The sequence below is a fragment of the Mesoplodon mirus genome (genome assembly GCF_964341445.2).
Source record: "Mesoplodon mirus genome assembly, chromosome: 6".
NCBI lineage: Eukaryota > Metazoa > Chordata > Mammalia > Artiodactyla > Ziphiidae > Mesoplodon > Mesoplodon mirus.
Window position 1 is genome coordinate 136,121,542 of NC_138982.1, and position 15,545 is coordinate 136,137,086.

The 15,545-nt window shown below is 43.9% G+C and overlaps 1 protein-coding gene across 1 annotated transcript; it reads right to left on the bottom strand.

Moving 5' to 3' along the window:
- Window positions 1-367: 367 nt before the first annotated feature.
- ATP5PO (ATP synthase peripheral stalk subunit OSCP) lies at window positions 368-9,355 on the bottom strand. Its single transcript, XM_082625317.1, has 7 exons — window positions 9,252-9,355; window positions 8,001-8,051; window positions 6,696-6,806; window positions 4,230-4,359; window positions 3,396-3,508; window positions 851-937; window positions 368-549 (listed from the first exon to the last, which is right to left on the bottom strand). The coding sequence occupies exons 1-7, from the start codon at window positions 9,285-9,287 to the stop codon at window positions 436-438; spliced, it is 642 nt and encodes a 213-aa protein (XP_082481443.1). The 5' UTR covers window positions 9,288-9,355; the 3' UTR covers window positions 368-435.
- Window positions 9,356-15,545: the final 6,190 nt, after the last annotated feature.

The following is a 15,545-nucleotide window of genomic DNA, read 5'->3' on the forward strand; positions in this document are numbered from 1 at the left end:
AGCAGAGGATGAGCAGCTGCCAGTGTCTGACCAGCGTGGGCTCAGGGACCACTTTCAGTGTCTGACGAGAGATGGGCCCCAGCACTTGAAACTTGGAGATGACAACCGGTTTGCTTTACCTTAACTCCACGTGCAGGCTCGGGGCTTGGAGACAAAGGAAATGAGGTAAGATACATGAAGTACTTAACAGTCCCTGGTATAAAGGTTAACTTTTTCCTAAGGGATACAAGCTTCCATAAATTCCTAAGAATAATCGACACAAACTAAATTCCAAGGGGCCTTTTAACCTTTAAACTAAGGGGATCCTGAAAGACATAAAAATAAGGCTCCTTATATTTCCACTTTAAAAGACAGTAAACATAGTATATTCTGTTCAGGAAGCATTTTATTGTTGCTCCAAGTTTAAGAACTTTCACTTTTAGGAAATCAACACTTTTAGGAAATCTCCCGCATCGCTTTGCTCAGCTTCTGAATCTTGGTTTTTGCAGACATATCAACATATTTCTCTCCAATACGGACAATCATTCCACCCATGATTGATGGATCAATCTAGGAAAGAAAATAGGTTGGAAATGTGAAAACACATTGACGTTTCATTAATCAAAAAGAAAGGTGAAAAAGTGCTCTGAAAAGTCTATGTGCTACATAACTGTAAGCGGTAACAATTGTATCTAGAAAATGACAGAAGTCAAATTGTGAATGGACTCAATAATCGTTTATATTGAATATAAATATGAAGGTTCTACTATAGGCAAGTTTTTACATAATCAAATCTAATTTTCCACTTTCTACAGCCATTTTAGGTGTCAAACAACCTGAGGAAACGTACCGTACGTAACTAAAAACCTACCTTAACTTCCAATTTCAATATTTGGCCTTTACTTAGGAAGCTCTTCAGGACTGTTTTTAATTCGGTAAGAGTGGCTTCATCTAAAGGCTAAAAAAGGACAAAACCATTCTTTAAATTTAGATAAAGCAAAACAGCAAGTTACTATAGTTGAAGGAGAGAAAAAACATCCCTCTGGCAACGTATCACCAAGACAGGCCTTGTGAATTCCTGTTAGACACTTGAGGACCCATCCTGGGGTTGTGCCGCAATGGTCACTCATCAATGCTGGTGTCGGGGTGTGCAAAGGCCTCACAACACCACCTGGGCAGCTCACACTGGGAGGTTAGGTTCACTCACTGCCCATCTCTACTCCATGGTACTGGCAGTACACCTTGGAAGTAACGATTAGGGGGACCTGAAGTTTGTAACGCCCGAGGATGCAGGCCTCTCCTCCACGCAGCTCCCCTGGGTGCAACCTGGGTCTATTATTCCCTTGGATGAAAAGCTGCAGTTTGACCTGGGATCTGTGGGAACCAGGAGCTCTGGCATGCCGCTCCACTCTCTGCAGCTTACAGAGAGCCCGGGCAGGCGGCTGGCTCCTGAAGTCAGCTCAGCTCTGTAATCTTGTTCCTACAGAGCAAGCGCCCTGACCATCCAGACAGTGTTCTCTCCTTTTTGCCCCAACTTTTACCCCCGATTGGGTGAGAACGGCAAATGTTGCTGAAGGAGCGGCGTTTCACTTGTCACAAATCCTACCTCCCAACGCACACACCCAAGAGTCCAAAAGCTAGCAAAGAAGCCTTTAAGCTCTGCAAAGATCCAACAGTGTCTTTCGGAGGGTGGTGGTGGGGAAGTCTATCAGTGCTCCATCAGTCATTCGCTGAGGCTCTGAGGTTAGAGAACTCAGAAGTATACGCCCACCTTCCATTCAGACACATGCTGCGTGCTAAGCACCCGTGTGTGCCAGGCATTTTATACCACCTCCTCCTTTAATCTGGACAACTCCGGGAGGTCAGGAGTTATTGTTCCCATTTTACGTGTGGGAGAACTGAGGCCCACAGTGGTTAAGAAGAAGTCACCTGGGCAGGAGGGATAAATTGGGAGACTGGGATAAACATATACACACATAGATATATATACGTATAAAAAATAGATAACTAATAAGAAACTAGTGTATAGCACAGGGAACTCTACTCAATACTGTCATGCCCTATATGGGAATAGAATCTAAAAGAGTGTATATATGTATAACCGATTCACTTTGCTGTATACCTGAAACTAACACAACATTGTAAATCAACTATACTCCAATAAAAATTAATTAAAAAAAAGAAAGAACTCACCTAAGTTCCCACCAGCAAGTGAGGACTAGAGCCAATATTTGAAATCAGTCTATTTCTAAAGTCTGTGCCCCTAGTCATTAATCAAGGTGTATATATATATATATATAATTTTAAGGGTGGAAATTATTTACCCGTGAGACTCAACGTCAAAAACATCAGCATCAGTTGGTTCTAAGAAACTTACAGAATCATGTCCTTGTCATCACTGAAGAATGACCTGCACCAGTGCTTGGCCATGGGGATGGCGTGGCCATCTGGCCAGGGAAGCCTGGTCTGAGCTCTATGGTCCAGGAGAACCAGTGCAGTCGCGGTGGCTCTGGAGAGCATTTGAGCTGTGTCGATTCTCAGCCAGGACTGTGCTTTGGGGACACCAACTCCTGAACTACAAATGTACGAATGGGTACCATGCGCTACAATGTCTCCTTGATATTATGCTCTTTTGGAGAGTTAGAATATCTTTTCAACACGAGAAATATTAATCTAGGGGAGGTCAGGTGCTGCGTACTCCAAGGAAGGCTACATGCTCTATTGATAGTTAAGCCCCACAGACTGTTTCCCTCCCTTGACTGAACTACAGTGGGAAGAGAATACATACTTAAGACAACAACAACAAAATCAATTCTGGGGAGGCAGTGCAGATTACCTCTGACTTCTGAGAGGGAGGCCTGTGTTCAAATCCTAATTCCACAGTCTGTGACCTCGAGCAAGCAACTTATTCCCCTGGGCTTCAGTTTCCTCATCGGTAAAATAAAAATAATAACACTTCTGCTTCACACAGACCTTTGATATTAAAACAAAGTGCCCAGAATAGTGTAGGTTTCAAAATTCAGTCCACTTCAGCGAGTCAGTAAGACCAAAGGGCGCTTCCCCCTTACCCCTTCCCACTCACCACCGCAAAAGATTAGACACTCATTTCAGTAAACTACTTAGTGTGATATTTACAAAATAACTTAAACCTGTAATGGAACATAAACCAGTATTCCCCGACACATTTTTAACCCAATCTACACTCTCTATGAATAATCAATGGTTAGGGAAGCACCAAGAAGACACGCTGGCCCTTGCAAAGCAGAGGTTCACAGAAGCTGGTATAAATGAAGCAAACCGCCCAAGTGCCAAGTCGCCTGTCCCGATTTCTTGATTTTGGCCTTTTTCTTTTTGCTCTGCAAAATGTGACACAGGGGATGTCAAGGCAAATGCAGCAGCAACAGCCCGTCACCTACAGATGCGGTGGCAACTGTGCAAGGCACTTCTCCCCGGTGGACACTCATCATGGTGGAAAAGGCAGAAATGACCCCAGCGGTATTGTTCAAGCGACCATTTTCAGCAAGCAAATCTGGGAAAGTAAAGGTATTTCACTTAAATCAGGTCATTCACGAAGCATTATATTCACCTCGAACGCAAACTTAGATTTGTGGCCTTAAAATTCAATGTCATTTAAGAATGTGAATGGAGAAGATGCAACTTGTTATTTAAAAAGAATATTCAATGTTCAAAAAAAAAAAAAAGCCTGAACAAACAAGGATTTAAATTTGTAAGGGTGTGTGTGTCTTACATGGATTTGCAATAGATTTCTTGATGCAGCTTTCAATCTGATTTTCAGGTTTATGCCACAGATAGCAGTGTTGGCCACAAATCCTGAAACTAACACACTGTCTGTATTCATTACACACTTTCCTTGAATTCTGAGTGATCACGGGATTTGAAAAGCAACTCAAATGTACCAAAGAATGCAAATGTCTTCAAGGACAGGGGCACAGCCACTGGTTACAAACCATTTTCTTGGTATGAGTCCCACTGGTCTCGTCCATGGGTTGAAACTATGCAATCAGACATTCTTGCATCTTAACATCCTTTAGACAGTGCTCCCCAAACTTTAATGCCCAAACAATTCACTTGGGGAGCCAATTAAGATGTAGATTCTGATTTAGCAGGTTGGGGTAAGACCAAGATTCTTCACTGCCAAAAGGCAGGTGATGCTGGTGTTCCTGGTCCATGGATGACAGTTTCAGTAGCAGAATTTTCAGAGACTTCAATAAAAAAGATCTAATACTTACTGATCAGGTTGGACGTGAGGGGAGAAAACTTCTCTTTTGCTGTCATGTCATTCAGGCTTTTCATTTTAATGGAACGCTTTATATAGGGATTCATAACAGAAGCAGCCATTTTGGGTTCCTTCAAGATTTGCTAAAAGTACCGAAAAATAATTTCTTAAACTCTTTAGAGCATAAATGATCCTAGCTGCCATACACATCCGTTCTGATGAATCATATATTTCATGAATAAAATTAGCACTCTCAAAGCACATGAAGAGAAGTTTACAATCACAAAAGTTTTTTTGCTTTTAAGATGATTTTACAGAGGATACAGTATTTCGTGAAAATACTTAAAACCACTTTAATGAAGTTTCTTAAATTTACTTTGCCTTTCAAGAGAGATTATAGAAAAACTAAGCAGCCAAAAGATTCAGTTCACCACACATTTTAATGTATTTACTATGGGTAATACTCTAGCTTTTCCCATGCTAAGAGGATGCTAGTGAAGCCCACACTCAAGTGTAGACCTAACAAGATGTGCTGACCGCAGGCGGCCTCCTGGCCTTTCCCTCGGAGGGGGCTCTCCCTCTCAGGCTGACCTGGATTCTGTCCTGCCCCTCAGAGAGCTCAGGAGAACCAACCCAGCGCTGTGCGGGAGCTCTGGGGCTTCCAGAGCAGCCTCAGTCAGTCTGGGAGGAAAAACAGCCAAAAAACGGGAGTGCAACTACCATGAGAGACACCACTTTGTCTCCGTTGTGTTCCGTCACCAATGTCTGGTCAGTGAACACGTGCAGCTTCCAGCACTCCGCTCCCCTGAGTGTCAGGCCAGAGCTCCAGCAAGCCACCGGCTGCTTCCATTTGGGCATCTTTCAGTCCTGCACCTCTATTAACCCCTCAACCCCTCTGTTAGCACCCTCTCCCGGGCTCCTGGACAATTACTGTCTCTGATTCTAGCTACCTGCCTACACTGCCATCTAATGCTAAAACTTCAACTTGAGCGACCCCAAAGAAACAATATTTTTCCATAAAAACTGCTAGTTTATACAAACTACAAGCATTCCGGAGTTGGAACCATACAGTTTTTCATGTTTCTTATAAAATTATTGTCTGTTAGGACGAAAGTTCCCACAAAAGCTCAAAACGAAAAAACGAACAAAACTTATTGTTCCATACAACTAGTCTGTGAAGGTTTTTATCCCCTCTAACAAACAGTAAGATTAAAAAAAAAAATCTTTAGAAGTTGATTAAAAATTACAAGAAATTCTTAAAACATAAAATCAAAACAAAGAGCACAACTTTCTCTGGAGAGACTGTATACTAGCTGTATATCCCCCTCCTTTAATGCAGAACTTACTGCCAGAGGTGGGAACTAGAAAGTACTGTACTGTATAGAGTACAGTAGTACAGGATCTTTATTTCAAGCCCGGGATGTGAGTGAAATTGCAGCCCTCCGTCTCCTGTTGCTGACGACCCTTCAGCTCCACCATCTCCCACCTCCTCTCCCTCCTCCAGTCAGTAAGTCTTCTTGCCTGTGCACTCGATGCCAGCCCCTGGATGCCAGCTGTTGTACTGTACTGCTGTACTCTTCAAGGTACTGTACTGTAAGATTACAAATGTTTTCTTTATTTTTTCTAATGTTTTTTATGTATTATTTGTGTGAAAAGTATTATAAACCTATTACAGTACAGTACTATAGAGCCGATTGTGTTAGTTGGGGACCTAGGCTAACTCTTTGTTGGACCTACGAACGCACTCTTGGAACGGAACTCGTTCGTATGTAGGGGACTTACTGTAAAAGGAGCAGGGGAAGAAACAAAATGTGTAGTAACCTGTTAACTAGAAAACTCAGGGGAAAGTGCAGTGGGGATTCTTCTATTTAAGTTACACTGTAGGCTTTTGTTAATTCAGTTCATTTACTCTTCTTTTCACGTTTAAAAAACATGTAAAAATAAACTTTCCCCTGTAGCCTCATGGTCTTTGCCCGTTCTCTATTATCGTCATGAAACTCTTGCACCGTCACTAATTTTCCTGCCCAGCATGCTCTGCTCATTTTCTCCTCACAAAAGGCTTCATAAGGAAAATAAATTCCCAGTTAGACAAAATCATAATATATTCTAAAGACTGTTTTGGAAATACCTGGAAACACAAGCCAAGATTCTCAAGGTGACTTTTTAATTCTCTTTTGAAATGACAATGTTTCTTAAATTACCATCTTAAATTTAGATTTTCCATTTCTTCTCTGAGCCCCAAATCCTGGCTCCTAATATTCATATCCTTCCCTGCGTCAGTTGGTACCTGTTATACGATAGGTTCAGAACGATAATACCCGGTATTATTACTATCAACATCATTACAGAAAATATGTTTTTCCTTTTTCTTGCAACTCTTTCTCTTAGGATATACCTGGTTAGGGATGCAGAGTCAAATATCTAAGCAAAATATATACAATGAGAACTTAATAAGTAATGAACAAGAAAGGCTACTTACTGCTACTCTCAACAATTCCTTTTCTACTTGTTCCAGTTTATTCTGTTTCGATGCAGCAGAATAAAGAGCAGTGGCGTAGCGGCCTTCGATACCGTACACCTGAACAGGTGGCTTTAAACAAAAGGGTGGAGGAGGGGAGGAAGAGCAAAGGAAAATCAGTTAAGACAATACTACGGTGTCAACAGTAGAAAGAAATATTTGTAATTAAAAAAACACATCTTTTATAGCACAAAACAGTTTAAACATGTCATCAAAGAGCTGTCCTGAATGACAATTTTCAAAATGAGGGACGTTTCCTTGGCCAGGTCACTCCATCTGTGAGCTTCCAATGTCTCATCTTAAAACGAGGGGTTTAGGAAACATGGTGTCTGAAGTCCCCTTCCGCTCTAACTATCTACAATTCAACTATATTAATTATGAGTTGAGCTTAGGATTCCTTTGAATTCAATAACTACTTAGTTCCAAGTTTGGGAGGTTTTAGACACTGATAGAAGGTAGTTTTGAACATGTTAGAACCAGGAAAACAGGTGTTTATGAAACATACACAAGCATACTTTTGTACATTTCTGAGTAATACTGCAGATATCCCTTACAGAGCTCCATAAATGTTCAGTTTAATGGAGCCCTTTAGCAATTTACTAAGTGCCTGAGGCTTGAGTTATTTTTTACAATGAACCACTGGCTTTTTTTTTTTCTTTTTTTTTTTGGCGGTACGCGGGCCTCTCGCTGCCGTGGCCTCTCCCGTCGCGGAGCACAGGCTCCGGACACGCAGGCTCCGCGGCACGAGGGATCCTCCCGAACCGGGACACGAACCTGTGTCCCCTGCATCGGCAGGCGGACTCTCAACCACTGCGCCACCAGGGAAGCCTGAACCACTGGCTTTTAAAACCCCACTACCATCAATGTATGACTACATATGCTTAGTGGTACTGTGTGATGGTAGCGGAAAAGCTTAGGCTTTGGATGAGCAAGATTTCGTTTCAGTCCAGCTTTAAGACTAAGCTGAATAACCTTGGGCAAGTTTTCCCAAAGCCTGTTTCCTTTTTTGTAAAATGGGAAGACCAGCTACCTCCCATCACTGTTATCGGGTTTTAAGAAATTCTCCTACTTAAAGGTTCTGCGTGGGCCTGTCCCACGGCAGGCATTCAACATTATTCCGTCCCCTAGCCCCTCCACCCCCACCATATCTGGGGAACCACAAATCATGCAGAGAGGTTTAGGGGTAACTATATAAAATCCATGCCCTAAGTGCACTGCTGTTCCATTCACACACATTCATCTGCTTTACAATTACAAAAGACATACCCTCACAAGCTTGGCAAACGGCCTGACCACAGATGTACTGAAGCATCGCACCTTTAAAACAAAAAGACAAAGTAGATCAAATGAGACTACTTAAAGGACTTCTGCATTTAAACCTGCAATAATAAACAGTAAACATGACTTCTAGATGATTCGCTTCTCATGTTTCTTTGTATCATCACACAGATTACATGAGGGTGAGCTGCTCTTTATTACCTAGGAGTAAATTTCCCCACTGAGAATCATTCCAGGTTGCTTGGGAAATTGCTTTTCTACTTCTAACTTCCTAGTTTACTAGGAATAGGCTGGGGCAAGCACACCACTGTGAGAGAGAAAACACTAAGTTTGGTGAAATATGTCTTCCAAAAACATTTAACAAGATTTTCGGCATTTATATTACCACCCTCGAGCATGATTTTAATAAAAAGTGGGAGGATTCCAGGCATGATCTGCAAGAGATGGACCTTCTTAGAATCCAAATGCTATCTGAAAATACAGACGAATTCTTTGGGTACTCCAGCCGTCTGATGTGAGAACAGGCTCTAGTACCTTGTCTATCAAAATACTATCTTGATATTGTTGAGATGGTATCTTGTCTATCAAGAGTTGGAATCCAGAGTTTAAAAGGCACCTGCAAAGGCACAGGTCACCTTCAGACAATTCCAGCTCTAAGTGTACTATACCGGTTGTGAGGGTTAAAAGACTTTATAACAAACACTTAATGGAAAACTTACGGAAGCTGTACGCTGTCGTATGTAAAGCATCATGTTAATATAACGAGCACGAATTTTCTTTCCAACTCTGTGGATTCGAATCTCAGCTCTACCCCTTATTGGCTGATCAGCCAAGGACGAGTCATTTTAACTTTTCGGTCTCACTTTTTTATTAAAACGTGAAATGTGCTTTTACAAATATTCCTTAGCATTACTGGTGACCCCGGCCAGGTGTGACCACCACAACAAACAGAGATCCCCCTTCACCTGTGCCCTTCAAACCAGCTGCTTCTCGCGGCTGTGCTCAGAGGACGCCAAGGTAGGACACGCGCAGCCCCAAGCCCACCGGCCCGCGCGCATCCCGGGGGGAAAGCGGGGCTGCCCAGGCCGCCTGGCGTCGCCCCCCACTCGCCTGGCCCCGCGATCTTGAACGGCGGCCACGCTCCCCAGCTGTGGCCTGGAACCGTGGAACTTAGGGGTCTGGTACGAGTCACCCCAGGAGGGCTTCTCTCGCTGGCTTTTAGGACCTCCGTTCTCTCACCTGCAGGGAGAGCCGGGACACTGCGGGCGCGGCCATCTTCTCCTGGCGGCTGTAGGTCAAACCAGAGTTGGCAAAAGCGGCCAAGAACGCACGCGTGCGTCAGCGTAGCCGCTCGGCCTGCTGGGAAATGTAGGCGTAGGTCGTCAGGCCGCATGCGTAGGGATCTCTCTCAGGCTGGGAGTTGTAGTCCTTCGAAGCGAGTGGTCAGGGCTGGACCCACAGGGCTGGGGGGTGGGACTAGTGGGCTCAGACAGCACCTGGAAATGAAATTCTAGAGTTACTAAGTGACCCTTATTGTAGAATACATATAGTGCCCCTAGCTTAAAATTTCCATTTAGATAAGTACGGTGGCATTTGTTCCATTTCACATTCATCACTAGCATCATTAGCGCGTTTACCCTTTCTTCCTACCACGCTAAAAGGTGATCAAGCGCAGTTCCTCGCGCTGTATGTATATATAAACCCCGAGCCTTACAGCTCCAGCAGCGGACACTACGTGCCCAGTACCTGGGCCGTGACTGCTCCTGCATACCTCTATCCCACCTCCGCCCCATCTCACCTGAGTACAGCACTGACCTCTTGGTTTGTGCGGACGCGTGAGGTTCTGGTGTTTAAACACTTCCTTCTGGGTAAGGCAGAGTGATTATCTGAGACCCATACCTAAAAATAGAACTGGTGTTTGAGCAAGTGTGACATTGAAACTGAGAACCCAATACTAGCTTTGGCTAGTTTCTCTGCATTCATAAAAACAACCTATTTTCAACCCACTTCCCCCTAAATGGAATTTACTCTAATTTTCTCTTGTGTACAGAAGAGAGTTGGCTGTCGGAGCTTGGTTGGAGTTTCCTGGTTGCAGTAATGGGGTCCTATGGTCAATTAAGATGTCTTTCTGCTCAGATCTATTATAGGAACACAGATTAAGTCCTTAATTTACCCTTTTCGAGGCAGGTTTCTCATCATTACAAAAACTTGTTAAAATGCAGAAAAGTAGAAGGGATGTAATTGCCCTCTTTTCGAACACTCAGAGGCAGCTGTTGTCAATACTTTAGTGTGTTGTCTCTCATTATTTTTTCAGATAGTAGCCTGGACTGCCCAGGCTTGAATCCCAGTCCTTTCATTGACCTTGGCCCAATTATATAACTTCTCTGTGCTTCAGTGTTCTAATCTATGAGTATTAGAATAGCACCTACCTTAGGGCTGTTAGGAAAAATGAACAAGTTGTATATCTATCTATCTATCTATCTATCTATCTATAGATTTAGAACAATTGTCTGACAGACTGGCACTCAATAATGTTCTCTATTTTGTTTTTGTTTTTATATTCTGTAACTTAATCATTCAATAATTTTGAACATAATTCAGACGGTTGCCTTTTTCTTTTTCTCCATTTTAAACAATACTTCATCTCCTGAGCATCTTTAGACACAATTTTTTTTTCTTCTTCCTTAGGATAACTTCCAAATAGATTTCCAGAGCTGGCACAACTTGGCGAGAGGGTATGAGCACTTTAAAAGTCTTTGATGAATGAGGCCATGCTCTTTTCAAAACTTTAAACCAATTTATGCTTTCACTAGCATGCATAAAAACCCTTGTTTTACTTTTCTCTGCAAACTCTTTTGGGAGGCTGTCTTCAAACATGTCTAATGGGAAGTATATGCATTATGCAACACATTTTATTGAGCACCTATTATGTGCAGTCAGCTCTTCTATACCCTGGAGGTACAGCAGGGTACAAGACAAGGTGCTTGCCTTCATAGACCTTATATTCTATGTGAAACCAAACCACAAACCCCATGTTTCCTAATGTGTGGGTGTTATTAAATGTAATTCAAATCAAAAGTTCTGGGGCCAAATATACTTGGAAAACTCTAGACTATCACATTAATAATTAATTATAAGGAAGCTGTAAGGTTGCATAGCAACTGGGAGAGTCCCTCTATTTCCTTTGTATTTACCCCCATCTCACTTCAGCCCTTTGCATTTTGCCAAAATAATAGTTTGTGGTCGTTTGAATTTTAGGGTTTATCAAATGGTTGCACATGTATGGTTTCATTTTTATTTTGAGTCTCAGGATAACTCTAAGATGTAAGTAGTCTGGTACTCTCCTACTTTATAGGTGCTGAAACTTCTTGGATCCTGTTTGGGCAGCTCATCTAGGAAATGGCAGTTCTGGGTCTCAGGATGCATTTCTAGGCGTCAGATTTTGATGCCAGTGTACGCTGCTTACATCTTGGTGATCTGGACAATTGGAGAAACACAGAAGCAGCCCTGATGCCTGACGCCTCCACAGTCAAGCCTCCCTCCACCTGCTCATGGATTCCTGGGTGTCTGCTGAAATCTCACAGCAAGCAAAGCCCAGCAATGACCAGCCAGGGCCTCAGAGACAAACTTTCACAGGGGACCAGCTGGCAGCAGTTTCCCAGATGGGGAACTATCAAAACTTCTTATATGCAAGAATAGATAATTTGAAAGAAAAAAAGAATTTTGTCCCACAGAAGAAGGGAAAAGACTAAGCACTTTACTTTTATAGTGCTTTCCTCCTGTACAAACTTAAATTGTTTAAAAAATAGTTATTTGAACAGCTGAGGCTGACAAAGTCAAAGGGACTTGACCAAGGCCACAGTCCAGGGCTACAGTGGTAGTGAAACCCAGACATTAAATCTCAGCTTTTTTGTTTTAAGCTGATTTTCAATTCAAAACAAATATATTTCTCACCATTTTATTTTCTCTGTAAAGGCACCATATGCCGTCATGAAAACCAGCAGCGTGGTGTCATGAGACCCTCAAATTGCACATGTTTTAAAAAATGAAGTGATTTTCCCCTTGACCCAGAAAGAACCTTCTAAAACTCAGAAATCTGGATGAAAGTTAATATGCAAAATGTTCACTGCACTCACTTTAAAATGGCAAAAAATTGGAACCAAATGTTTGAGCATAAGAGAATGGCTTTAAAAATGGAACATTGTGCAGCTGATACCATGAGATTTTTAAAAAGTATTTAGTGACATAGAAAAATATTTAATGACACCGAGGAAAAAATTCCAAACTACATTCTGTATTTTTTTATAATGAGCACGTGTCGCTACCATAATCAGAAGAATAAAAGGGGGGTATACCGTGATCCTGTCCCTTAACTATGCTCCCAGTAAAGAAGAGATCCGTCCACTCTAGTTTCTGAAAATGCTCAGCTTCTGACCTGCAGGGCAATGCTTCAAGTTGACGAGTTCCATGAGGGACCAGGCTCCAAAGTTGGACCAAAGGACTTCTAAGATTTCTTTCCAAGATTAGCTTCAACTAGACTCCACCAGCCCAGGGAACATTTTCTTGAGCTTTGCAGAATACATACTAAGGATGTTATCTTCAGGGCAAAGGGTGTTAAGATTTTCCCTACACATTTTGTTACACTGAAAGGACCTGGGAAGTGTTTGCATTATTCATATATTTGTTTATCTTGGACTGAATTTCCATCAGTTTTCTCTTTCTTTTAGTTCTTTCCCCCTCCAAGTTTATTTTGAGAACTGTACATGGACCCTTTACAGCAGACCAGAGCCACTTGCTGTCCTGGGGACCGAGGCTGGCAGCCCCGATTTAGAACTTCATATGTAGCTTGTCTTTCCATTTAAACCTTAAGAATGGGAAAGTGACTTTGGCAGCTTTCTGCACATGTCTATGGCGTTAAAGGGGGTTTGAGGCCAGTCCTGCCAGTCAGCAGAGGCCCCTGGGCTGGAACTGATCTGGCTTTGAACAAGAAAAATTGTTGACAGTGACACTCCAGGTGCTGAGACCATATGATTTTAAACTGTTTATCCTCGGGATTTTTTTTTTTTCCTGCGGTACGCGGGCCTCTCACTGTTGTGGCCTCTCCCGTTGCGGAGCACAGGCTCCAGACGCACAGGCTCAGCGGCCATGGCTCACGGGCGCAGCCGCTCCACGGCATGTGGGATCCTCCCGGACCGGGGCACGAACCCGTGTCCCCTGCATCGGCAGGCGGACTCTCAACCACTGCGCCACCAGGGAAGCCCCAATCTTCAGGCTTTGATGCATCTACTACAGAAGAAAAGAGTGAATAAAACACATGAAAATGGCTTGGTGATATTTTTGAGTCTTTGGAGAAAGCTGCATTAGCTGGGTCTGCAGCACAGAGTCGGGACCTGGACGGCGACAGAGGGAGAACCAGGTACTGCGGGAACCGGTCCCCCTCCCCGGCCACGAGCACCTTCCCGCCCCTTCTGCAGCGGTCGTGCCTACCTTGAAGCATCAAGGTCACTGCTCGCTCTCAGCCTGGTCCAGGTTTCCGAAGCATCATCCTGACACTGGGGGGCGCCATATCCTCACGTTGTTAACTCAGCCTCCGGCCTTGGAATCAATTTCTTTCTAGAGCTTTCGCCATTCAACGCCCCCCCCACCCCCCGCCCCGTGTCACAGCTCACACAAGCAAGTATTGTGAGATTGACTAACTGGTTCCTGAGAGATGCTCTAATCCGGGTTCCTTGTGTTTCGGGGCTCAGACGGGTTCAGTTTCTTGTTATTCTCACCCAGCCTCAGTGGGGAAGCCGGTCTTAGGACCCCCAGGGACACTCCCCCCTCCCCTCCCCCTCCCCTCCCCCCTCCCCTCCCCTCCCCCCTCCCCTCCCCCACTATGTTCCTTCCAGTCGGCGCTGGCCCCGCCTCCTCCTCAGCCCTCACACTTCCCGGGGCTGGTTAGGCGTTTGCTTCCACAAGCTTTAGAGACCATCGCTCCTGGGTTAGAGCGGACTGATGTCTTTCTTATCAAAGTCCTTTTTCTTTCTGAGTTTGGGGCAGTTCAGGGAAAAGTTATACCATTCAATGGGTGCCCTGTTCTGGGAGGCGGTAATGACGAAGGAACGAGCAAATGATAAATGCAGAACATTCTTCTGTTTGTTGATTTGATAAAAATGTTGACTGTAAACAGTGTACGTTTGGGGGCCTTTCGGATGTAATGAAGCGCTCTGCAGCTCCCACGGTTGCTTCTATTTGGTGGTCCAGCTGGGGCTTTGGGGGCGTGGGAGGCCCTCAGGCTCTGCAGCCCCGAGGCCCGGCCAGGGTTGGAATCCCAGCCCTGCCGCTCACCAGCTGTGTGGCTTAGGTGAGTCCCCTAACCGCTGTGCCTCGGTTTCCCCACCTGGAGAACGCAGATAGGAGCCATACAGGTCATGTGAGTTAACCAGTGCGCCATGGACTTGAACTGTTACTCTCCTCCTCGAGACCATCTCTCTAAATAGCATCTTTCCATATAGAGGCAGGAGGAACACAAACCTGGGTCATTCTTCATTATGGAATTTTAATTCTTATTTTCATCTCCTTCTTGTGCTGTGGCCCAGAACATAGAGCAGAGCTTCACTGTGGCTTCTGAAAGCTGGGAAATTGTTATTGTCAAAAGCAGCCCCTTTTTGAAGGAGCTTGCCTGCAGGGGGAAGGGCCATAGCTGGTGAGTCCCAACTGGGTCTCCTCATCTGGGAGGTTACAAGAGAAGATGGACTGGTGGTTCTAGAACAATCGGCTCTCAGGATATACTGGTGAACAAGAAAGCATTGAACACTGATTACTTAAAAAGAAAAAGCAGTATGTATATTTGGTGCAATTAAAAATGTGAGAATAGTGAAGGCTTTGTAGGAGTTTGGTGTGGAAAAGGAAATTATTTGATAAAGAAAAAATTATACATTTCTTTTCTTTGCACAGTTATTTAGCTGTAGTAAAAGGGAAAATAAAAGTCAGGGAATGAAATGTATACAGACAGGAGGGGAAGCGCTCTCAGAACACGAGACAGTGTGTGGTGCAGTCAGATTTCGAAACGCCCAGTAGAGAGATGGAATCATTCTGGATCCTACAGTGGGATGCAGCATCCAACAAAGTGTTGATGAGCCCTGGTGGCAGACCAACCACTGTGTCATTTTTATCAATAAAGAAGCACACAGGGAGGAACGCTTACTTTGAGGTTCCTGGTAAATTGGGCTGGAGCTGTTTGGGGTGGTGCACTTTAGTACAAGGAAGATGGAGAAGAACAGCGGCCAGTCCAGTCTCATGGAGCTGAGCGCCTGGGAACAGTGTAGATAAGGTGACTTCAGAATAAAGGAGGCTTTTTTCCACCTCCGAGTTTAAAGACAGCCACTGTCTCTGTAGCAAATGAATTAGTGTGACCTTGCAGATGGCCCTTGTGACCTGGAAGTGACAAGGAATAATGAGACTTTTCATTTTGCTAACTGGGTACTGGGAAAGGAAGATCAAGATGGAGTCAGGATTGCTAAGAGAGCTCTCTGAAATGGAGCTGGGAGG

What these genes read in the sequence shown, in the direction of transcription:
- ATP5PO (XM_082625317.1), bottom strand. Translation starts at nt 9,287, where the DNA reads ATGGCCGCGCCCGCAGTGTCCCGGCTCTCCCTGCAG. An exon ending in CGTTTGCCAAGCTTGTGAGG is followed by an intron (nt 6,807 to 8,000) that starts GTATGTCTTTTG and finishes TTTTGTTTAAAG; the next exon opens with CCACCTGTTCAGGTGTACGG. An exon ending in CCTCACGTCCAACCTGATCA is followed by an intron (nt 3,509 to 4,229) that starts GTAAGTATTAGA and finishes TTACTTTCCCAG; the next exon opens with ATTTGCTTGCTGAAAATGGT.